The sequence below is a fragment of the Sturnira hondurensis genome, unplaced genomic scaffold, assembly GCF_014824575.4.
Source record: "Sturnira hondurensis isolate 20B ecotype Veracruz unplaced genomic scaffold, ASM1482457v3 Scaffold0004711, whole genome shotgun sequence".
Taxonomy (NCBI): Eukaryota; Metazoa; Chordata; class Mammalia; order Chiroptera; family Phyllostomidae; genus Sturnira; species Sturnira hondurensis.
Genome location: NW_028077342.1, coordinates 2,125,689 through 2,150,948, shown reverse-complemented (window position 1 = coordinate 2,150,948; position 25,260 = coordinate 2,125,689). Strand labels below are relative to the sequence as shown.

General features: G+C 40.4%; 1 protein-coding gene across 2 annotated transcripts; it reads right to left on the bottom strand.

Annotated features, from left to right (window-relative positions):
- Positions 1 to 745: 745 nt before the first annotated feature.
- Positions 746 to 22,815, bottom strand: VSIG4 (V-set and immunoglobulin domain containing 4). Of its 2 annotated transcripts, XM_037045990.1 has the most exons (8): positions 22,656 to 22,815; positions 17,866 to 18,222; positions 16,737 to 17,018; positions 6,186 to 6,248; positions 5,580 to 5,657; positions 2,857 to 2,961; positions 1,806 to 1,827; positions 746 to 1,474 (listed from the first exon to the last, which is right to left on the bottom strand). In XM_037045990.1, the coding sequence occupies exons 1-8, from the start codon at positions 22,708 to 22,710 to the stop codon at positions 1,237 to 1,239; spliced, it is 1,200 nt and encodes a 399-aa protein (XP_036901885.1). In that variant the 5' UTR covers positions 22,711 to 22,815; the 3' UTR covers positions 746 to 1,236. The 2 variants fall into 2 exon arrangements, with proteins under 2 accessions (XP_036901885.1, XP_036901886.1); XM_037045991.1 differs by lacking the exon at positions 16,737 to 17,018 and having other exon boundaries at positions 1,054 to 1,474.
- Between the last annotated feature and the right edge of the window lie 2,445 nt (positions 22,816 to 25,260).

Here is a 25,260-nt window from a genome sequence, read left to right as displayed (position 1 = left end):
CCAAAGGAGAGAAGTTCCTGGTGAAACTTCTGTGAGCTGATCTTGGGGTTGTGTTGGAAACAAAAGTAGCAACATGTCAGCTTCTATGATGAATGGAGAAGTTGATTTCACATGAATTACATCAGGGAGAGGAAGCAGTGTTGAACATTCCCAGAACAGATCTTCAAAGAAGAGAATGATTTTAAAGTATATGCATGTGCATGCACACGCACACAGACAAACACACTCACACTCCTATTTCCCATGCCTGCTTGAGGAGAGAGACTTATTTGCTCTGAACTCCACTCAACATTGAAAGAAGGGACCAAGAGATAGGAGTGACCTATGAAGAATATAACTATTTCAAGTTTTTAGGGTTCCAGGAAATGAAAATCCTTGAGGGTGGTGCATGAGTACTTTGGAAAGAGGTGGGGTGCCCTTCCTTTATCTCTGCAACCGCAGTCTCCTGAGGTAGAATATGGGCTCCTTTTTTTCAGGTTTGCAATTGACCTGGTAAGAGTCATCCAGGTGGACCCCGCAGGATGATTGAGAAGGGAATAATGGAAGGCAGTTGAGTACTATTTTTCCAAAGATTCATTGTATTCTAGCTTGGCCCACTGCTGAAGTGAGGTAAGGATGGCATGGGTGGGAAGAAGAAAAACCAAAAACAAAGATGCTGTTAATACTCCCAGGGCTCCAATCATCTCAACTAGTCTTACTTTAATCATTCTTGGTAGGTGCTTGAGATAAGACCAATACAAGCAAGGTTGTGATTATAATTAGTTATTTATTGAGCATCAGAAGAATATCAGAGCAGTAGATGCACAGTGAAGAGCAGAACTGAACCCTGGCCTGTTACATGACAATTTCAATGTAAAACAATCTAGCTCTGTAAAGAAGGAAGTGATTCTGGACATAACTGGTCCCCTGAACTGGTAGAACTAAGTCTCCCTCTAGTCTTTTGGTGAGAAGATGACAAAGGTAAGTAATGTCTTAGTGTGATGAGAATTTCCCCCTGGTGCTTGGAGAGAAGCTGCAGAAGCCCCATGCAGGGATACTAGAATGCTTGGTACCTAACCCAGAAGCAGGCTTGCTTGTGTGCCTGTGGCAACTTCTTAGGCAAAGACAGTAACACTTAGGGATCCCAATGTTGGCAGGTAAGACATGTTGGGCTATCCAGGAAGAGAAGAGAGACCATATAAAAAGCAGGGGTTAAAAGGCAATTATGTCAGCAAACCCTGGCCTAATATGGCAGTTTTAGCAGACACTCTTTCCCTCAGCTGTCAGAAGCTCATGATCCGGGGAAACTGTGTTCAGCAGGCAGGCATAGTCACCATTTATCGGGGCAATGATCTGGTACTCCTGGTCCAGGTAGGGTTCATCAAAGTAGTCATTTCCCAAAGTCCAGGAAGCTGGATCTTCACTGTAGCAGCCACTTTCAGAGATGGGCACTCTCGTAGTTTCACCAGAGTCACTGGCCTCTCTGGAAGTCACCCTGTGGCCCAAGAGCCCACCACGCATAAGAAGGGACTTGAGGCTGGGACTCTGGTTTCTCACCCTTGTGCCCCAATTCTTGTCAACTGACCCACAGGCTGTTACTCATACATTGTAGGAACAGAGGGCTAGTGAACCTGAATTATCCTGTGCATTTTGTGGGCCACTACAGAACTTCAGGAAATGCTTCAGAGAGGGAAGACATCTCTGCCCTGACCCTGATGCCTTTGGGCATCGGACTGTGTTTGTGCCAAACCCCCTTTGCTCGATGCCAATGACCTGCACAATTGAGGGCAGGGAAAGAGAAGATAAAAGAGGAGAAACTGTCTTACCTGAAGACTTCACACACACGATCTAGAAAAGAAGGAGAAATCAGGTCAGAAATCTCCATGTGGAGTGGACAAGGGCTAAGTATGGACTTTGGGTACCTGTCAAAAGGTAGGGGAAGAGGAGACATAGAGGGGGATATCAATAAGTTGAGCTTTCCAGCAACTGGGAAGGTGAGTTGGAACAGAGATATAGATTTCTCAGGGAAAGGAAGAGAAGGCACACCTGGTAACTGTTCTCCTTGACATACTGTGACTCAGGACACTGGGCTGGAGCAGTTGCTTAGTGTGGTGGGGAGAGGGACATTGGACCTGAATCCATTTCCCACCCAGGAACCTTGCCTAAGATACCCAGGGAGTCCCTGTGAGAAACTTGGCAGGCAGACCAGAGCCCAGACAGAAGGGGCTGATTAGTGTGAGGTCAGGAGCCATGGCCTACAGCATTCCCAGATGCACTCATCCCAACCCTGCACCCAGGAAAGGTCCAGAAATAGATCTTGAAGTGGGTCACCATTACCCCCTAGGAGAAATATCTATATTCAATGCAAGTTTGGACTATTTGGAATATATATATTCCAAAGGCTAGTTTGGTACAAAGATGAATGTCTTTTTGTACTGTTCTCTATGAAGTTATAATCTTTCAAATGGAAATGTATGCATTACACCACAACAAATTATTGTATTGAAAGTCCATAGGTTTTATTGCTATGTGTCATTACTGATAAACTCCATGCTTCTAAATTAAATCCCCTAAGTAAATTGTAAGCAACTTGAAGCCAAATATTCTGACTTCTCCTTCTCTTTCATCCTCATTAGACAACTCATTATAGAGATGGCTGTACTATGTTGCATACCAAAGATTTGTAAATTAATTTTTTAAGTCATATTGTTATTGTTGGCTTTCATGTCTGTCCTTACTTACCCTTACCTTCACTCCCAAACTAGGCTTGGGACTCTTTGAAATGCCTAACAAAGTGCTTGCTACAGAGTTTATACTCAACTAGGCTGGTGAAATAAATGAATGACCAAGAGCCATCCAGTTGTACTCATAACTTACCCTGTTGAGACTTCTTCCTGTAGAACATGATATAAGCCATGCTGAAGACCACCATACAGCACAGGGAGATGATAAGTATTATGACAAAGATAGGCAGGCCCTTTCCTAGAAGGCAAAACAACACTAAGTGGCATTTGGTTAATTTTTTTTCCCAGAAACTAAGATCCAAATAATCATCCCAGACTAACCCACACATCTTTCTTTCCATTTTCTATCTTCTCCTAAATTTCTAAGCTAGCCAGAGAGACAAACAAAATCCCGCTCCTATGACAAATACTTGAGAGAAGCTAGAGACTTCATGTAAAAACAAGTTCTTCTAAACCTACTGGGTGATGGCTCACAGGCTTCATAGTCCTCCATGCTTTTCATGGGACTAAGACAATAGATTTTCACTTTTTCTTGGAGAGGAGAAAGTAAGTGCTTTGACTTATCAGCTTCACAAAAATGCTGAGAGTTTTGTTAATTACTTCTAACCATAAAATTATTTCCTTTACACTCTCTGGCCAAGTGCTCAGGTTTCTTTTTCCTCAAAACATATTTCCATGGAGTGTCCTGGGTTACCTATTCTAATCATGTCTACAAACTGAAGGAAATAACTAGACCGGGCTTCTAGTGCTGGATCTGTTATTTACTAGCGGTGTTGCTGTGGTAAGCAGAATATTGGTCCTCAAAAGATGTTCCTATCCAAATTCCAAGAATCACTCTGTTAGTTTATGTTGTAAAGAGAAGTTAATGTTGCAGATTGATTTAAGGTTGCTAATTAGCTGACATTGAGATGGGGATATTATCTTGAATTATCTGGGTGGACTCAATGTAATCACAAGGGTTTTGTAAAAGCAAAAGAGGGAAATAGAAGAAGAGATAGGAGTCAGAGAGATTTAAGGAAGGAAATTTGCTACTTTTAAAAATGGTGTGAGGTGGCCAAAAGCCAAGAAATGTGGGTTGTTTTTAGAAGCTGAAAAGGACAAAGAAACTGATATTGTCACAAAGTCTCCAAAAAGAGCACACCCTTGCTGACACCTTGATTTTAGCTAAGTGTGTCACACTTCTGATCTCTATAATTGTAGGATAATACATTTGTGTTATTTTAAGTCACTAAGTTTGGAGTAATCTTTGTAGCAGTCCTAGAAAAATAAGTACTGTGACTTTAGTCAAATTCTTGACTAGGCCTTAATTTTCCCATAATTTCAAGAAAAATATTGGATAATGTCTAATGTACTGTAGCTACAATATTCCAAATCTAGGGGGCAGGATCAAAAGATAAAGAGGGATAGGTAAAAGAATCCTGATGTTCTTAGAATTTGCTGCTGCTACTGGCTTTTTTTTCATAAAAATATTTTATTTATTTATCTTTAGAGGGGAAAGGAAGGAGAAAGGGAGAGAAACATCAATGTATGGTTGCCTCTTGTGGGTCCCCTGCTGGGAACTGGCCTGCAACCCAGGCATGTGCCCTAACTGGGAATCCAACGCAATCGTGTGGTTCGCAGGCCTGTGCTCAATCCACTGAGCTACAGCAGTCAGGGTGCAACTGGCTTTGTTTTTACTAGATCCCAAAATATTCTTTCTTAGAATCTGGTATTTGTGGTTCTCAGATCTCTGGTTAGAGTCGAGAGAACCCAAGCTACAAACTGATACAGATAAAAGGAAGATTCTTCCTTGGAGGGACTTAAGTAGTGAAAAACTTGATAGCGAATGTAAAGCACAGACCTAACTTTTCAAAATCTCTATTCTGCACAGGATTAATTTCTCATTTTCCCAAACCAGCTCTCAAAGAGGTATCTTCTAATTTCCCTTCTATCACTGGATATTGCTCTGGGAGAGGCATGCAGTTATGGAAGCCTTCAAGCCAAAGGTGGCAATACAAAGGTGGCATACCAATTAGGTATGGGCTATGATCAGAGACGTACAAGAAGCTCTGCAACCTGGAGTGCAGAAGTACAGGAGTATTAAGAAGTCCACCATGAATTAATTATAGGTAGCTAGAGCTTGAGATCAAGAGTGATAGTCATTGAAATAACACAAACCAATCAAAACAGATGCCTATTATAGACTAAGAGTCTTACAGGACCCCTGCAACACTAGGCATCAATATTTTTGTTGAAGGACCACGGGGTGGACTGCTGAGTTCTGAGAAATAGGTGAGGGCAACTCAGGTGAGAATGAGGAGTTCACAAGTTAAGAGAAGTATCAAATTAACAACTAGTATAAATTATTTTATTATTTAAAAATCAGCCCTGGCTAGTGTAGCTCAGTGGATTGAGTGCAGGCCTGTGAACCAAAGGGTTGCCAGTTCAATTCCCACTCAGGGCACATGCCTGGGTTGCAGGCGGGTTCCCTGCAGGCCAACTCCCAGCAGGGGATGCACAAAAGGCAACCATACATTGATGTTTCTCTCCCTCTCTCCTTCCCCTCTAAAGATAAATACATAAATAAAATCTTTAAAAAAAATGTTTGTAAAGTATGACAATAAGAACCAACTAAGAACACATCTACCACTTCCCTTAACCCCACTCTGACTTTGCTCATCCTTGGATCTATATCTCTCCCTCCCCAGCCTACCTACCATTCTCATCTCCAGGGTCTTTCACCATTGTCTAAACTGTAAACGTAGCAAGTAGTGGTTGCAGGGTTGGATTTCCTTAGGACAAAGTGTATCATGGAAAGTGTCAGTTGCAAAATTTAAAGCCAAAAAGAATGAATAGAATTTGTGACATTGCCCTTACCTGGTTCAGCACTGGTATCCCCAAGGTAGCTGTGCACTTCAGTGGTCCAGGGCCAGTATGAGCTCGCTGTGGGTGTTCCTATGAAAACAGGCTATTAGGATCTGAGAACCCTCTTATATCAGGAGCTGGAATGTGGAGAGCAACTGCAAAGTTTAGGATACTTCTCTGGACATCTGTACTGTGCTTCCCAGAATTTCTTGCCATGTCATTGATTACTTGTACTAGGAGGGGAAGTTCCTTTATTACTGCTGGAAGTGGGAAGAAGGTCCAAATAGGGGAGGTAACATATTCAAAGTCCCACAACAAGTGAGACTATGGGCAGAAGTCTTCAGTTTTCTCTTTTCCCATGGGATTATTTCTATCTCCTTACTTTTGCTTCAGAAGTTCTCACAAAGAAGAATATATATATTCATGGTTCCATTTTTCATAGCCCTTAAATCCTTGCTATCTCTCTTTTATTTTTATTACATTATTGCTATGTTCTCTCTGAGGAATCCAGTGACCTCTTTTTCACTATCTAATGGCATTGGGCACTCTCCCTTGGCTTTCATGACACCATTTCAGACTTCAGACCCCTCAGTTCAAAACAACCCTAGTAAAACTTACTTTCCAAGGGGGATTGCATGGTTGTAGGTGCCTCACTCTTGTGTTTTTGTGACTTTGAGGAGTCTGTAAAGGAAAAGTAGCTCAGTCAAGGTTCCCAACACCCTCAAGAGAACAGAAATGACCTAGAAAAATTGGAAAGTAAGTAAAGGCCAGTAAGATTCATAGTTGAACCTATCTCAACAATTCTCTCATGATGGTAAAAATTTGTGTGTTACGTCTTTATACTTAAAATCATTCTAAGGCAGCATTATTAACCCAGGGTTCATAGACACAAAAGAAATGTGTAGGGAGAATGTAAGGGGTCTTTCAAATTGGATGGGAAAAACAGACTTTGTTTTTAGTCATGTTAACTAATTATTGGATGTTTATTCTCTTGAGATAATCACAAAGTAGTACAAAGAAATTGGCTGTGAGTAATATCAGTGGAAATGGTAGATTAATAACCTCTAAATATTTACCTGTTCACAAATGCACAAAATAACTGACAAAATTTTTATAATCAGCTTCTTTTTCAGAATTTTGGAAATTAGCCAAATGTTTGCATCATCCCAGAAACACCCCATCCTTGTTAAGAATGTGCCCATTTCATAGCATTTTAACTTAGCCCCATTACCTCTCAACAGTTCAGTAGTAGCCTTGAAATAAAACCCAATTCCAGGTGCTGGAGTAAGCAGAAAAGATTTAATTCCCAAACAATTGTCATTATTTCACTTGTGTAACAGTTTCTTAAAAGACCTGATTCAAAAGGCCTGTCTTTATTGGTCAGTCAGTGCTAAAACTCTCCCAAGGGAGAAGAATTTGTCACACAGCTGCTTGAAGAAATGAATATCAGTTGACAGAAACAAGAGCATAACAATTTTTAAAAAAAAACACTGAGGTATGAGATATTCATAGGGACTTTGAAAAACACACATACATAGAGCTGTGTACATATTCAGGAATTACATGAGATCATAAGTTTCTACCTTTGCCTAGCCCGAAGGCTCTAAAAAGCAGAAAATGAAGGCTATGATATAGTTATAAACTTTCTAGGCAGGTGTTTAAGACAATTTTAAAAGGCAATAAAGCCCTTTAGTAAAGAGAGAAATTCCTTGGTTCTAGGTATTTAAGGAAATCTTTATTCAGTTATTAGCATGCCACTAGAGTAATCCAGTAGAGATGTAATGCCCATTTATGACAAAGAATATAGAAGACTATACAGAATAAGTTCAGAATAGTCACGAAATGAACAAGCAGCAACTACTATAACAAGTAGAGCCAACAACAAATGCTGGTAAGAGAGAAAAAAGTCAGATTTTCAGAGTTGCCATTTTGTATCTAAAAAATCTAGTTTTCAAAGAAAATATGAGACATGAAAAAAAAGTAGAAAGTATTGCTTATAAACAGGCATAAAATAAGTAGAAATAATCCCTGAGGAAACACAGATATTGGAAGTACTAGAAAAATATTTTAAAACAACTATTTTAAATATGTTTAAAAAACTACAGAGAATCATATCTGAAAAACTAAGAGAATGAACACAATTCAAACCAATTAGAGAAAATCCACAAAGAGAGAGAAATTATAAAACAGGAACCACCTAGAAATACTGGAGTTGAAAAGCACAATAATTAAAAGGAAAAAATAACTAGTGGAGAGAAAAAATATACTAGAGCACATTTTAACATGTAGGAAAAAATCAGCTAATTTGAAGATATTACAACTGAAATGAGCCACTTCAAGGAACAAAAAGAAAAAAATTAGTGACAAAAAATGAGCAGCTCCTCAGAGATCTATAGGACATCATCAAGTATACCAAAATACAGGCAATGGGAATTCTAGGGAAAAAAGATTTTTAAAAAGGTGGGCATAATATTTTATTTTTAATCTTCCCCTAAGGATATGTTTATTGATTTTAGAGATAGCAGAAGGAGGTGGGGGAAGAGAGAGAAAGAAACATCAATGTGAGAGAGAAACATTGATCAGTTTCTTCTCATACACACCCTGACTGGTGAATCAAACCTGCAAACTAGGTATATACCCAGACCAAGAATCAAACCTGCAATTTTTTTTGGTGTATGGGATGATGCTCCAAACAACTTAGCAACCTGGCCAGGGTAGACATAATATTTTGGAAAATAATGTCAAAGGATTCAAATTGTATGAAAAACATTTAATCTGCAGATAGAGAAGCTCAATGAACTCTAGGTAGGAAAATGACCCAAACTTAGACACATAATGAAAGTAAAAACTTAAGAAACAATATTGAAAGCAGCAAAAGAGAGAAGCAAGTCATTATAAAAAGTGATTCTTGGTAAGATTAATTGCTGCTGTCTCACTGGAAATAATGGAGGGCATAAGACACTGAGATGACATATTTAAAGTACTAACCCCCCCCCACGTATCCATCAACAATTTTATATTTAGCAAAACTACCCTTCAAAAAATGAAGAAGAACTTAAGGGACACTAAGATAAACAATAGCTGGGAAAGTTTATCACTACTAGATCTGCCTTATGAGAAATTTTAATGATAATTCTTCAGGCTGAAATGAAAAGACACAAGATGGTTACTTGAATCAATGTGAAGAAATAAAGCTGCATAAGTATAGATTGTAAATGTATTTTTGTTTGTAATACTTTTTTCTATCTGTTTTAAAAGACAACTATATAAAGTAATAATTATAAATCTGTGTCAATGTGATTATAATGTATAAAATATAATCTGTTACAATAACAGCATAAAAGAGGAAGAATATAGTTTTATAGAAACAAAATTTTTATATGCTATTGAAATTAAGTGGGCATAATCCAAACTATATTATAGTATACTAAGAATCAATGGCAGTCTCTTTGGTAATGACCAAGTAAATAACTAAATTTATATGGTAGAAGAATGCAGATCCAATATGATGGCAGATTAGGTGGAAGCAACACTAATCTCCACTCAGAACCAAACTGGAATTACAACCAAATTATACAAAAAGTAATCCTGAATAACCAACTGAAGACTAGCTGAAGAGAAGCCTTATAACCGAGAACATACAGAAGTCACATAGAGACTGGTGGGTACTAAAGAGGTGCAAGAGGGCTGACCAGACTTTCAAGAATAACATGCACAGGGACATTCTTAGAGCACCCACCTTAGGTGATCAGGAAGACTGTGCCAGTAGGTCCCATGGGACTCCTACTATATAAGACCACCCTACCAAGACTGAGAGTCATAGCAGATCTACCTAACACATAAAAACAAACGCAAAGAGCCAGCCAAAATAGAGAGACAATGAAATAAACAGGCTTCAAATGAAAGAACAAAAGAATTCTCCAGAAGAAGAGCTTAATGAAATAAAGGCAAGAAATTTATCAGATATAGGATACAAAGTAATGATTATAAGGATAATCAACAGCATGAAAAAAGACATAGAAACCATACCTATGGACCTGTCAGGAATGAATAATGCAATACCTAAAGTAAATAATACACTGGAAGGAATAATCAGTAAGTTAGATGAAGCAGAGGATTGAAAAAGCAATTTGGAAGACAAGGTAGAAAAAAAAACACCCAATCAGAGCATCAAAAGAAAAAAAGAATTTAAAAAAAGATAGTTTAAGGGACCTTTGGCACAAATGAAATGTAACAACATCTGTATCATTGGGGTACCAGAAGAACAGAGAGATCAAGAGATAGAGAAGTTATTTGAAGAAATAATGACTGAAAACTTTTCTGACCTGGTAAAGAAACAAGACATACTAAGCCCAGGAAGTGCAGAGAGTCCTAAACAAGAAGAACCTAAAAAAGCCCACACCAAGATACATCATAATTATTTTTAAAAAACTTTGTTTACTTTTCGAGAGAGGGGAAAGGAGGGAGAAAGAGAGGAAGAGAGAGATCAATGTGTGGTTGACTCTTACATGCCCCCCTACTGGGGACCTGGCCAGCAACCCTGGCATGTGCCCTGACTGAGAATCAAACTAGAAACCTTTTGGTTTACAGACTGGCACTCAACCCACTGGGTCACACCAGCCAGGGCCAAGACACATAATTAAAATGGCAAAGCTCAAAAACAAAGAGAGAATAATAAAAACCATAAAAGAAAAGCCATTAGTTACCTACAAAAGAGCTCCCATAAGACTGTCTTCTGCCCTGGCTGGTGTAGCTCAGTGGATTGAGCACAGGCCTGTGAAGCAAAGGGTCACCAGTTCAATTCCGCCAGGGCACATGCCTGGGTTACAGGCCAGGTCCCCAGTAGGGGGCCTGCAAGAGGCAACTACACATTGATGTTTCTCTTCCACTCTTTCTCCATCCTGTCTCCTCTCTCTAAAATAAATAAGTAAATAAAACATTTTTTTAAAAAGACTGTCTTCTGATTTCTCAACAGAAACATTTTAGGCCAGAAAGAATTAACATGAAATATTCAGGGACTTCCACCAAGATGGAGGCATAGGTGGAAACACTGTGCCTTCTCCCACAACCAAGTTTGAATACAACAAAGGTTTGGAGAACAAAGACACAGCCAAAGAACAGAAAATTGAATTATATGGAAGTCTGACAACAACGAACAGTTCAACCAGGACCGGTAAGAGGGGTGGAGCCAGCAGCGGAACAGGGTCGGGCAGGAAAGATCCCCCGACCTAGGCGCGCAGGCAGCCTGGACACAGTCAGGGTGTGGGGCAGACTGACCTCGGTCACACACTCACGCACAGTGAGACAGACCGCGCAGGCCCCAGCGGGCGAACCCAGTGGTGGAGGGCTGATGGCGGTGGCACACTCACGTGCAGTGGGATGAAAGGCATGGGCCCCCGGTGACGGTGGCAGTGGCTGCTGCGGCAGCAGCTGCAAGAGGCGGCAGATGAGACCGCCATTGCTCCTCTTTGGCCCTGCCCTCACATACAGCGTCACAACCCAGTGACTGAGTTGCCCTGCTCTGGTGAACACCTAGGGCTCCAATCCTGATACGTAACAGGCACGAACAGTTCAAAAGATGGCTCAAGAAGAACTCAAAGCCCCAGAGCCCATAACTCTAAGCGACCAAGAGATTGCCAGCCTCTCAGATGCACAGTTCAAGACACTGTTTATCAGGATGCTCACAGAACTGGTTGATTATAGTCACAAATTAGAGGAACATACGAAGGCTAAACTGATTGAAATGAAGGGAGATGCACAGGAAACCAATAGTGATGGGAAGGAAACTGGGACTCAAATCAATGGAATGGACCAGAAGGAAGAACAAAACATCCAACCAGAAAGGAATCAAGAAATGAGAATTCAAAAAAATGAGGAGAGGCTTAGGAACCTTCAGGACATCCTTCAACGTTCCAACATCCAAATCATAGGGGTACCAGAAGGGGGAAAGAAACAGCCACGAGTGGAAAACTCACTTGAACAAATAATAAAGGAGAACTTCCCCAGTCTGGCAAAGGAAATAGACTTCCAGGAAATCCAGGAAGCTCAGAGAGTGCCAAAGAAGTTGGACCCAAGAAGGAACACACCAAGGCACATCATCATTACATTAGCCATGATGAAAATGAAGGAGAGAATCCTAGAAGCAGCAGGAGATAAGGGGACAGTCACCTACAAAGGAGTACCCATCAGACTGTCAGTTGATTTCTCAAAAGAGACCTTACAGGCAAGAAGGGGCTGGAAAGAAGTATTCCAAGTCATGAAATCCAAAGACCTACATCCAAGATTGCTTTATCCAGCAAAGCTTTCATTTAGAATGGAAGGACAGATAAAGTGCTTCTCAGATAAGGTCAAGTTCAAGGAGTTCATCATCACCAAGCCCTTATTATATGAAATGTTAAAGGGACTTATATAAGAAAAAGAAGATGAAAAATATGAACAGTGAAAGGACAACAAACTCACAGTTATTAACAACCACACCTAAAACAAAAGCAAACCAAGAGGACATCTAGATCAGGAGTGGAACCATAGAAATGAAGAACACATGGAGGGTTATCAACAGGGGAGTGGGAGGAGGAGAAGGGGGGAGAAGGTACAGAAAACAGCATAGATGGTAGGTAGAAAATAGATAGGGGGAGGGCAAGAATAGTAGGGGAAATATAGAATCTAAAGAACTTGAGACACGTGGTTATAAACTAAGGGGGGCAGAATGGTGGGGGAGGGAGGGTGCAGGTGGAGGGGAATGAAGGGGGGAATAGAACAACTGTAATGGTATAATCAATAAAATATATTTTAAAAAATAGAAAAAAGAGAACAATTTAACAATAGCCAGAGGGGAATGGAAAGGGGACAGAGGGGAGAAGGGTTTTCAGGAACTACTATAAAGGATACATGGACAAAACCAAGGGGGAGGTTAAAAGCAAGGGAAGGAGGTATGTTTGGCTGGGCTGGGGGGAGTGGTGGGGAGAAAATGCAGACAAATGTAATTGAACAACAATAAACAAACAAACAAACAAACAAACAAATGAACAAACGAACGAATGAATGAATAAAATGAAGAATACACTAAAAAGCATCAATATCAGATTAGATAAGTCAGATCACATCAGCAATTTGGTATACAAGGTAACAGAAAATACTCAATCAGAACATCAAAATTAAAAAAAATACTTCAAAAATAAAGACATGTTTTCCGATACAGTTGGTTCTCTTTTCATTTTAATGCTGTTTTCTTTAGCTGTGTAGCCTTTTATTTTGATGGGGTCCCATTTGTTTATTGTTCCCTTTATGTTCCTTGCTGTAGGGGACACATCAGTGAAAATATTGTTTCATGGAATATCTGAGATTTTCCTACCTATATTCTCTTCCAGGACTTTGATAGTGTTGTGACTTATTAAATTTAAGTCCTTTGGGACACTCTGAACTCCTGAAGTTCCTGGAAGTCTATTTCCTTGACCAGATTGGTGAAGTTTTTCTTCATTATTTGTTGAAAATCATTTTCCATTTCTTGCTCTTGCTCTTCTCCTTCTGGCACCCCCATGATTCTGGAATTTTAATCTGTTTTTGCATTCGGGCCACATTTCTTTGACTTGGTGTGCCTGTTGCATAGTAAGGGGCAGAGCCTTTAATATTTGCCCTGGCAGGGCAACCGACTTGGCTGCATTGTGGTGCTGTATGTGAGGGAGGGGTCAGAGAGGGATAAGTGCCACTTGATTGGCTCTTGCTTGGCTCTTGCCCCAATTTCAGTCACTTGCCCTGCTACCCACAATCAAATTGGGCCCTTCTGGTGCTGATTCCTGGGTAGGTGGATGAGCTTTTGTATGTTCTAGGACTCTGTGGTTCTCTCAAATGGACTTTCCTGTGAGAGTGGGATTTTCTCCCACCTCCGCAATTCCTACAGGTTTTTACAGCCAGAGATTTTGAGGCTTTATTTTTCTACAGTGTAACCTAGGATTGTGCTGTCTGTCTCACTCCCCAGTTGTTCCTCCTGTGGTTTATCTGCACACAAATGTGGGACCACCTGGTCTGCCATCCACTGCTTTGCCTGCCCAGTCCTTCAGTGCCACCTTGCTGCACATTGTCTCTACCCTGGCTGCCCATCTTCTCCCCTCCTACCAGTCTGGATGGATGTTTCTTCTTTAACTCCTTGGTTGTTGGACTTCTATACAGTTTGACTTTCTGGTAGTTGTGGCTATTTTTGTTTTGAAATTTGTTGTTGTCCTTTTGGTTGTGTGAGGAAGCAAAGCGTATCTACCTATGCCTCCATCTTGGCTGGAAGTTCCAAAATACTATTTTGAAAAGTATATATGCACTCCTAAATTCACTGTAGTGTTACTTACAATAGCTAAGTTATGGAACCAACCCTATTGCCCAATAATAGACGAGTGTGTAAAAAAAGTGGTTGTACATATATGTGATGGAATATTACTCATCCATAAAAAAGAATAAAATCTTACAATTTGTGACACATGGATAGACCTAGGGGCTATTATGCAGTGAAATAAGTCAGCCAGAGAAAGACAAATACCATATGATTTCACTTATATATGGAATCTAAAGAAGTAAACACACAAACAAACAAAATAGAAACAGACGTAGAAACAGAGAACAGACTGATAAATGGAGATAAGGTTTGGTTTGGTTGGTGAAGAAGATGAAGGGATTAAGATGTACTCACTGGTAGATACAAAATAGTCATGAAATGTAAAGTATAGCATGGGGAATAAAATCAATAATAGTATAATACCTATGTATGGTGCTAGGTGTGTACTTAAAATGTTGGGGGAATCACTTTGTAAAGGATGTGGTTGTTTAATCTCTGTGATGCTTACCTGAAACTAATACTAAATAATATTAATTATAAAAATAATATATGTGTTATATATGTGTTAGACTTACATACATACATATATACATATTTACATAGATAGTATATACATACATATATGCATACGTACTAGGTTTAGGTAGAGAATCTTGAGTGTGACTGGAAGTTGGAGTGGTTGAGATTAAGAGCTCAGATAGAAGTTTCGCTGTGGAGAGAAGCAAAGCACATCTTACTGTAGTTTAAGCCAAGAGGGAATGTATAGGGAAATATAAAGGCAGAAAGGGTGGCTGATAGAATTAACATCTTGAGGGGGTTCTTGATCTTCTTAGCTAAGGAGAAGATGAATAGCTGCTATTAGGAATAGGAAAAAGAGCAAATTGATTGGCATAATAGCATGGGGACAAGAAGTGGATGTCACAGAGCATAAAACTAACATAGGGGCAATGCATGTCTGTACTTTTTTTGGTGAGTAGAGCTCAACAGTCTAATATCATGAGCAAAGACATGGTCTTTAGAGCCATCCAAGAATGGAGAAACAGCACAGTGGGTGAGGCAGAGGGATGAGGGGATGAGAACTATCTGGGGCAGAGATGAAACAGAGGACCAGACTGATGGGAGAAGGTTTAAGAGGAGAAGGACACAGATAAAGAAATTCAAGAAAGAGAAGCTTGGCTCAGAGTGCAGAAAAGGTAGAAAGTTGAGAATAATTTCTCTGAGCCTCAGTTCCCTTATTTGTCAGTAGGAGCAATCATGAGCATTGCTTTGTTGCCTGAAAGCATGAACTGTGATAAGAAATAGGTTGACTGGTTGTGAGCAAGGTCCTCACCAGATGTGCTAGGAACTAACTTACAGAAAGGTGAAAACGTTCAACTTGTTTCTCTATGCAGTACATGTTGTTGGACTTCCTGGACATTCCCTGCCCTTTCTGCTTGACCAGATTGTAAACTTTCAGAGAACTGGGACAGTATTCATATAATTCACTCAAAGTGAGATTGCCCTTGTGTCCCCCCAAACTAACAGACCAAAACCTACAGTGTGCACATTGTCACTACAACTCAATTTGGAAAACAAATCCCTTCAGTCAAACACTGGAGTATCAGGTTAACATCAGTTTCCTAACACAGTTTAGAGAGAGAGAGTTCACTCACTTTCCTTATATAGAGCTATCCTCAGAGGATAGCAATTTTCAGGTGATTCTAAGGATAATTCCCTAAAAGCAGTTAGTTCCCAAAATATTTTGAGCAATGGCAGACTTGTTGGAATATGTGTCTTCCATTTCAAGGAGGTCTGTTGGAAGGCAGCAAGACTCATTTGGATGTGTAACTGCCAGGCTGTTCATTTAAAGCCCCGTCTGAAGTCTTCATGTACATAGTTTGTAGTGCTTTCAGGACAATGCTATAAGAAATAGCTAGACATTGATTAACCAGGGTCAGTCTGCATTGCCACCTAAACTAGAACTCAAATTTGGCTTTAGAAAGAAGTGAGGGAAATTTAAAGAAATCATGTAGTGATCTGAAGTGAAACAAAACATGACAAAATAACAAAACCATAAAGCAAAATAAAACAAAACAAAATAACAACAACAACAAAAACCCTCACCAAACCAAACAAAGAATAAAAAAGATTCCAAAGGGTGTCTAGGAGCTGGTATAGATTCAACCATGAGAAACAATCAGACACAGTGGAAAGAACATAAAATCTGAGTGCAAATCCTGACTTCAACTTCTTAGCTGTGAGCTCTTTGGTAAGTAGATTCCCCTTTTTTGACTCTCAGTATCTTCTTCTTTAAAATGAGGATATGCTCTGGCTAGGTAGCTCAGTTGGTTAGAGTGTTGTCGCCATACAGCCAGGTTGCAGGTTCAATCCCTGATTTGGGCACATACAAGAATCAACCAAGAAATGCATAAATAAGTGGAACAACAAAAAATCAATGTCTCTCTTTTTTCTCTATAAAAAATCAACAAATAAAAAATAGAAAGAGCCATCCCCCAAAATAAAACAAAATGAGGGTAATGGTAGCTATCTTATGAGACAGTTGTGGGATTCAATAAGAAAACATGTGTTGAGTTCTTGTGCATTGTATCTGGCAAATACCATGTACCTAGTAAGTATCCCTTTTCCCTTTACTACCTTTTGTCTATTTAACCTACAGCATGGCAGGCATTATCTTCAGTTTTATTGTTCCCAGTCCAGAATTTTCCTTTCTTTGTGATTGTACAATGAATACCTCCCGCCCCTCCCCCACACACATTAATCTCTCTTCTTTGGAATAAAGACACTCTACTGAGGTATATATGGAATAAGATGGTCCATTGAGATGTCCACGAAGAGAGAGTGTTGCTCACCTTTGACGACAAACTTCACAATGTTGCTGTGCTGCTCAGAGCCTACCCGGCCCTTGGCAGTACAGAAATAGTAGCCTGAGTCAGCCACCACTGCAGCCGTGAAGAGTAAAGTACCCAAGTTTGTTACTATAATAGGTTCTGAGTTGTTAGTCTCTTTCTTGTACCAAACATAACTGATGGGAGGAGAACCCCGAGCCTGGCATTGAAGGCTAATCCTCGTTCCCTGGAGCACTGTGAAGCCATAGCCACTGTCAGTCGTCACTGTGGGCTTGGAAACAGAGACTGCAAATGGAAGACAAGAAAGGAGGCTCTGGGAAGTTGTAAGAATATGGGAACATAAGGTTGAATCATCCTTTCTGGGTATAGGGGCACGTTTATATCTATAAAGGGAACTAAAATGGGCTCCTGATGTGGGAGGGAGGCAGCAAATAGGACAATATAAATAAAAATAGCTTCCTTTAGCAGATTAGGTACCATTTATACTACCTGTTTTTTTGGATTATCTGGGGCTAAAAATCAACTGACTCTTAAAAAAAGTTTTTTAAGCTCAAATAGAGTTTTTGGATTGTCTACAGTTTTTGGATTATAGGGGCAGATATTTGTAAAATTGTCAAGCCAACACAACTTACCTTGGCTAAGTTTTATCTTTTTCCCTAGAGCTTCTCTGACAGCACTAATTCATTCTCCAATATCCCAATAAGATATACTCATTTTTGTCAGTTTTAAGACCCAGAGCCCAAGAAGGGCAACAAGGCTATGGATGCTAGTATTTCTAGGACACTTGAAGTAGTAGGGTTGAAAGCCAGGAACATTTCTCAATACTTTTTAAATTATGCCATGAAATGGACCTGGATAACAGTATAGTGATTGCTGGGGGTGGGGTGCATAAAGGGACTAAATGCCAATAGAAAAAAATACAATAAAGACAAAATGAAAAATAAAGTATGCCATGAAATGGATGACCTTGAGGATACTCTGCCTCTCCATTTCCTCCTATTAGTGCATATAATTAATGAGAGACTATGTACACATTAACAAATGTCTCAGAGTTTCTCAGGGTTTTCTAAGATTATAGTCCTCTGTTAGGTCTTTGCCTATTGGTGATTTCCTACCCGCAACAGTGACTCACGTTTTTGGACACGGAGCTCAATGATCTCATCTCTCACCACTTGGTTGCCATCAGGGGTCTGCCAAGTGACTTCACAAGTGTAGTGGCTCCGATCATCCATCTCCAGGGTCTTCAGTTGGAGGGACACATCTCCTGGAACCTCATTGTTGACGTTCAGGCGGCTCTGGTACTTTGCTTGCTGGATATGATCTCCAGAGAAGTCACGTAAGAAGATGGTGACTGGGTTAGAGTCACGTTGTACCAGCCACTTTACCAAGACTTGGGTGTAGCCTTGCAGAGGACCATAGGTGCAAGGAATATTCACATTCCCTTTCCAAGGCCCTATCACACTCTCAGGTGCTTCAAGGATCGGATGGCCTGAAGATGGGGATCAGAGGAAGAATGCAGACATTGATGACACATCCACCTGGGAGCTAGGGTGGCTCTTTTCCACTAATCTTCCTCCAGCCATCCCATATCTCTGTCCCTTTTGCTTGAAAGCATTCTCACACTGCCCTCCTGAGAAACAAAGCAGCATTCTGCTGTAAGGACATCTGGAGCAGCTAAAAATGCCTTTGTTTATGCATGTGTGTCTTCCCTCCAACTTTGAGGGGACTGTGATGCCTGCCTCAGATTACCTTCTCTGGGAAGTTCTGGGGATTCTCACATAGCCTACTCTTGTCTGTCAAGAACATGGACAGCCAGTCCCAATTTCTCAATCCAGGACATCACTTCTAGAATTAGGTTAGACACAACTCTTCCATCTCAGAATAGGTGTATGGGACAAAGTTAGTAACCAAACTTCTAAAAATCACATGCTTTTTTCCCCTTTTCCTTCCCTTCCCCTTTCTTCCACCCATCTGTTCATCTTTTTCTCTTCACCCTCTGTATTTTTCTTGTTCTTTTCTCCTTTTATCCTCCTTCTTCATTAGCAGCATAAAGAAAGTACAGTAGGCAAAGGGCATCACAAGAAAAGAAATATTATACTATTCCTCATTGTACTGATCTCCAAAGTGAGGGTAACCTCAATAGCATTGAATTATACCTTCCAACAATCCCTGTGGTACTCAGAGAATCTAAAGAAAAATTAAGTAGGAGCACCAAGTGAAATCAGGGGGATAGTGAAAGACTGCATGATAAATAAGAATAACCAGTACTCTTACACCAGTATATACACCAGTATAAATTCAAAGTCTGCAGTACTATTACATCTCTCTGTGTGACCTTGAATAAATTGCTTACTTCTCTGAGCTTTGGGTCATTATCAATGAGATAGAGGTGAAAATAAACTTTATATGAAGGGTTATTGTGAATACAAAATGAACTCTATAGGTGTGAAAATACCTAGCATGCCAGTCCTTGATGTGGACCCTAGCTCGTGGGGTCCATGACACTGTAGCTGGGAGAGAGACATTCACACAGACTACCAAGTCCTGTAGAGGAAAATGGTGAGTATGACTTTTCTCTCAAGGGGAGCAAAACTTATGGCCCTTGCTGTGACCATCCTTTATTGGGTTTCTCAGCACACTACATGATGGTCCTCATTTACTATGCACAGGTTGCTTTAGGTGATTACCTTTTAAGCAAACAAAGGAGATGCTGCTGCTAATCATATTGCAGAAGAGGGATATTTGCAAATGAATAGGGCAAAAGTGGTTGAACTGGTTACACTCGTCCTTGGCAGGTTTAACATGGATTTTAGGAAGTTATTTTGTAGTAAATATTTGCCACAAATTCGGGTGAGGGAGTTTTTAGCAAAAGCAAGACTCAAAGTGGCCTAGGAATATTGCAGGCCTGATTCCCCATGGGAGAACCTATCCATGGGCATGGGTTCTGTGCATCTCCAAGTGGGAGCTGGGCCCATGCCGCACAGAATGGTATCCTACAAGTCCTGTCTAATGTCTCAAGAAAAACTTCTTATATTTATCTTGATTCTTGTTACCCTATAGAAGTCTTCACTATGTTTTCTCCAGGGTTACTAGATTAATTGGACTAGATCATTGTCAGCTTTAATAATTACCTGAAGGAGAAGTTAGGACATGAGCAAGTAAGGAATTATCCTTCCCACTGTGATGAGATCTGTTAACTTACAGGGAGTTAATAGGCTATCCCTGGGTTTGGGGTCAGCCAGAGAGGACACAGTTGTCTGTACCTCCAAAAACAGGACTAGCATAACAATCAATGTGAAGTTTTGTCCATATTAAACAATACTCCTGACTTTCCTGGAAGACTGGTTAGGAAAAATCTACTTCAGGAAACCTCAACACCTGAGGGGATCCATGAAAACTACCAAGGTACTTGGTACAACAAGTCTTGAGGGATCAGGCAAGATAGTATTTTTTATATTTATATAATGACATAGATCCAAAGGCTTTTAGAAACCACTTAGTTTCATTCTCTCATGGTATATATGGGTAAGGCTGAGGCCCAGAGACAGAAGATGCTTATCCAAAGTTATGCAGATAGTATGAGCAGAGCTGCACTTGGAGGTTCAAAATAAAAGCTTTCAGAAGCTATGCTGCTTTATTACCTTCTTAAGTTCCTAAACGTATTAAGGGTTTGTGGGCTTCATGTGTGCCCGGAGCCAGCAACCTGTTCTTACCTAGGCCTACTTGACATGATTTGAAGCGATGTTATCCTAGGGCTGGATAACATCCCCTGACTGCCTGAAAAAGAATTCTCTCATCTGCTGGCTACTTTCTAAAAAGAATGTCCTAGAACTTTGAAGCCTTGTTCTTTTTCCTCACGAAAGAATTAAATTTCCTCCGAATATTGTCTCCCCTCAGGGGAAAGACCAGGGCTTGGTTGGAAAAGGGTTTAACTTTGAGAAAGAGGAAACACTACTGGGGCCCATTCTGGTCCTGGACCTGGACTTATAAAAGCAAAAATCCTAAAGAAAGGAAAAACCTAGTTTTCTGGGTATGAGCCCCTTTATAGAGCTCAGACTGGGTCCCTTTTTTAATCTTCCTCCTCTCACCATTGCACGGAGGGTGGTATCTTCCCATGATCCCATGCCCTTGTGCTGGCCAATTTCCCTCTGTTTGGTATGTCTCTTGGATAGAAGAGTGACTTAGATAATAGATGTTTATAAAATTAAAATGTTAGAATTTATTTTTATTATGTTTATTCAAACATGCATCTTAGATTTAACAGCTGATTTTGGCCCCTAGAGGCTTTTTAGAAGTGAAGAAGACACAGTCCTACAGAGCTTTCAAGCTGGCAAGGCCCTTTGAGACCAGCCAAGATGATCTCCTCACTGTACAGATGAGTTGGGGACACTAAGAGGCAGGGAGAGGGAAGGCATTGTTGGTAATTCAGTATGTCATGAACCTCGGGTCTATAAGGTAAGACCTACCACTCAAATGGAAGGGCTGCTCCCAAGTGTGGAGTATCTAACAGTCTGAGGAAGAAACAATACACATATCAACTCTCACGTGCATGCCCACACATGATTTAAATTTAACATTTACAAACTGTTTCCATTAGTCCGAGCCCTGTCTCTACAAGTCCCACCTCAAACCAACACATTTGAAGAAGGTAAGGAGGTGTACTCTAAAAAATGAAAATATTGTAGTTGCAGAAAAAACACTATTTTAGAAGCATTAATTGTGCCAGTAATGCTTTTCCCTCTCAGGCCACTTAAGTTTATCTTGAGGTTCTAGAACTTGATGGATCACAGAGCCCCAGGATAGGATAGTCTAAAATGAGTCAGCTATGAAAAGCTGCATTTATTCTGACCATAAAATGACACCATGATAACACCTTCCAGCCTCTTACTCTAAGACTATGAAACAAGTAGGGGTTCAGCAAGAATCCCTTTGACCTATTGTGGTTGCATTTAGCTATTACTTAGTGTTAGTTTGTTAAAGGGCTATCTCAATTCTCAGGGATATAAATAAAGATGGAGGAAGACCCAACAAAGTAATGCTACTATGGGATAGTCAAACCTCTTTTGGGATATGTGTCCAGCATTAAGTTCCCACAACTAGTCCAGACAAACTGGGCCATACCCACAGGGAAGTGAGTTACTCCAGAAAGTGGTAAGAAAGCAACTTCTATGAAGATGAGTTGGAGGATCTTGGGCTGTTTAGCTTGGAGCAGAGTCAAGGGGGCATGATGTCTGTTCTCAGAAATGTAAAGGACTGTCACAGTACAGAGGGAGCAGGTATAATCAGTGTGTCTGCAAGAAACAGAGCTAGGACCTTTGGATAGAAGCCACAGAGAAGTGGATTTACTTCAACATGAGGAAGAAATTTCTAAGAGTTGGAGATGCACCTCTATAAACTAGATGGCCTGGGGAAGTAGTGAATTATCAGCCACTGGAAGTATGTGAACAGATATTCTGAACATTTGTTCATTACAGTGAAGGGTGGATGTAGGTTACTTTTAAGGTCCCATCTAGTTTTTCAAACAGCCTTCCTTCTGTGGGAGATATGTATATTAACAGGGATCAAACTCTGAAGTTATAATGGTAGAATTTAAGTTGAAAGACATCAGATGGAGGAGGGATTTGGGTGGCATTGGACACATTCTGACTGTCCCTGAGATAAAACACGTAGTATAAAATTATGTGGATACTTTCCAAGAGAGGATCCTTTTCAATTTCTATGCAAACCTTCCTCATGGATTCTTCGTTAGCCTTCAACTATCTCCCTGTCTTCTGCTCAAAGCTGAGAAAGTGCACCATTGGCTGAGAAACTCACCTGCTCAGCAGAAATAGGCTTTCCTCAGTAGACATTCAATCCCACCTCCCCTCCCCAGCTTTTTGCCTGTGTCAGCAGTGGCATCCAGGCCACCATTTTCTGCCTTACCATAGGTGACCACAATTAGGCAGTCCAGGAGCAGCAGGCCCAGTAAGAGCCCCATCACAGCCAGAGCCACTTCTGTCCTTTCTTCCAGGCTCCTGCTGTCAGAGTCTTGAACTCTTGATTGCTGCCAGTGTCTGTGCCTGCTCAGCTCCCTTCCTTCCCTATATCTCTTACTTGGACTTCCAGTCCCATCTCACATTTCCCTTCCTTCCCTATTTCAGCACAAGTCACATGAGCATCCCCCTCCCTCCTGTGCCTGGGGTTAGAGGTTCCATTGTGAAGGAAGAAATTTCTCCACGTGCTAGGGGGAGACTTTCTCTGGAGTCAGTAGGGCTCTCTGGTCTTTGGTGTCCCAGGATGTGTTTATTTTAAGTTTCCTTCACAAGACTTAGAGATTGGGGGTGACATTTGGGACAAGCCTGCTCCCTCCAGTCTGGGGATGTTTTTCTTTCTGGTGGGCCTATGGAGAAGAGATTCACATTTCTGGCTTATGTAATATTAAGCATCACAGTGTTAATTACTGCTCAGCTGGATAAGGCTGTCATGGGGGAATATATCCCCATTTCTCATATTGGAAAAACTCTTAAAAATGTTTTCAATTAAAATTTACACTCAATATTATTTTATATTATTTTCAGGTGTACAGCATAGTGCTTAGATAATCATACACTTTATAAGAGGTCCCCCCAATACTACCAGTACCCACCTAGCACTATACATAGTTATTAAAATATTATTGAGTATATTGCTTATGCTGTGCTTTACATCTCCCATGACTGTTTTGTAACTTCCAATATCTGCTTCTTAATTCCTTCACCTTTTTCACCAAGTTCATCAACCCCTTTCCTCTCTGGCAATCATCAGTCTGTTCTCTGTATCTATGAGTCTGTTTTTGTTTTATTTGTTTATTTGTTTATTTAGATTCCACATACAAATGACATTGCACAGTACTTGTTTTTCTCTGAAGAAATTTTGTTTAGCATAATACTCCTTATTTTTAAAATTTTGGCATATTTTTTTCTTTTTTGATGTTCAAGTACAGTTGTCTCCATTTCCCCCCAGTACTCTTCCCTGCCCCACCGACCCCTACCTCCCATCCTCAATCCTACCCCCCTTTGATTTGTCCATGGGTCTTTTATACATGTTCCTTGATGATCCATCCCCTTCTTTCCTCTGTTCTGAATTACTTTCTCCTACAGCTCAACATTTTTTGATGGGAAAACCTACCATTAGTGCTCATAAGGGATCTTTTATTTACTTTTAAGGAAAGCAAGTTTTTCAGGTTGAACTTTTTAATGACTTTCAATTGCTAGAGAACCCTGACATACAAGAGAATGACGGTAAGCCTTCTAGGAAGCTTAATTGCTTCTTTTCACAGGTCCTGAAATGACTATAAGTCCACCAGCAGTCTACGTCTAGCTTTTGCGCAGCCCAGAGTCTACTAAGCTTTGAAAATATAGACGCCTCCAAGAGGAGAAATGTATCCAACAAATTTAGCCTGACTTGTAAATAACATCTAATCTTAGTTTTCTTTTTAATTAGAGGGATAAGAGAGGCCTTGATTGGAGAGGGGTGAGCTTTGCAGAGAAGTGGAGTAAGATTCCAAAGGGAGACATTATTTCCTCCATATGCTTGTCAAGGGGTGGTTACATACACATGATCTGGGCTCTGCAAGGGCTAAGAAGAAACTCTAGCATTTGGTCAAGAAACTTTACCATTACCACATGGAATTCTGTCAAAGACCCTCTGCTTCCCAAATTCAATCCCCCTTGTCTGGTCATGCCTTGTTTTTTGGTTACTTCATTCAGTCCACATCACTGGAACTTCTAGTGATTCTTTCCTTTTGGGTCCTACAAAGGGGAATATTTTCCAACCAACAACCTACTACCACTACCACCATACATCTACACATACACACATGCACATGTGAGTGCACACACACAACCCTTTCCCTCTACATGATAAAAATCTTAAGGCCAATGCCCCATTACACTGATGTCAATTTCTTTCTGGCCTGATGGGTGCATGTTTTTTTAAACTGCCCTCTTGCCTCTTGTTAGAACCTCCTGGATCTGAAGATAAATAAATATCCAAGGGGGCAGCATTTCTCTGGTGGACACTTCCAGTCCTGCAGTGAGCTCTGTAGTCCTCTTGAGCAAGAAGAACACTGAAGGGGGAGTGAGGAAGCCCAGAGGCGGACCTGGTTCTGCATTTACTTTATTCTGAGACTTTGGCTAAGTTAAGTCTCTCTGAACCACTGCTTCCCTAATTTTAACATGAGCACTATTAGACTTATCGTTTGTATCCTTTCAGATTTTAAAAATCAAACTATACTATACATATGACAACAAGTATAGCAATGATAGCTACTATTTCTTTTTATTATTCATTCAAACATTTATTGAGTACTTTCATGTGCCACGCATGGTGCAAGGCACTGGGTATAACAATAAATAAGAGAAAGTCCCTGAAGGAGTTCACTCTCTAATGGTAAAATATTGAGTAAACTGAGGCACAGACTGGTAAATGATTTACCCAGTGAGGTAAAATTAGCAATACTGGTAGGTGAGGAACTTGTGATGGAGAGAAGACAGGTTACAACTAATTC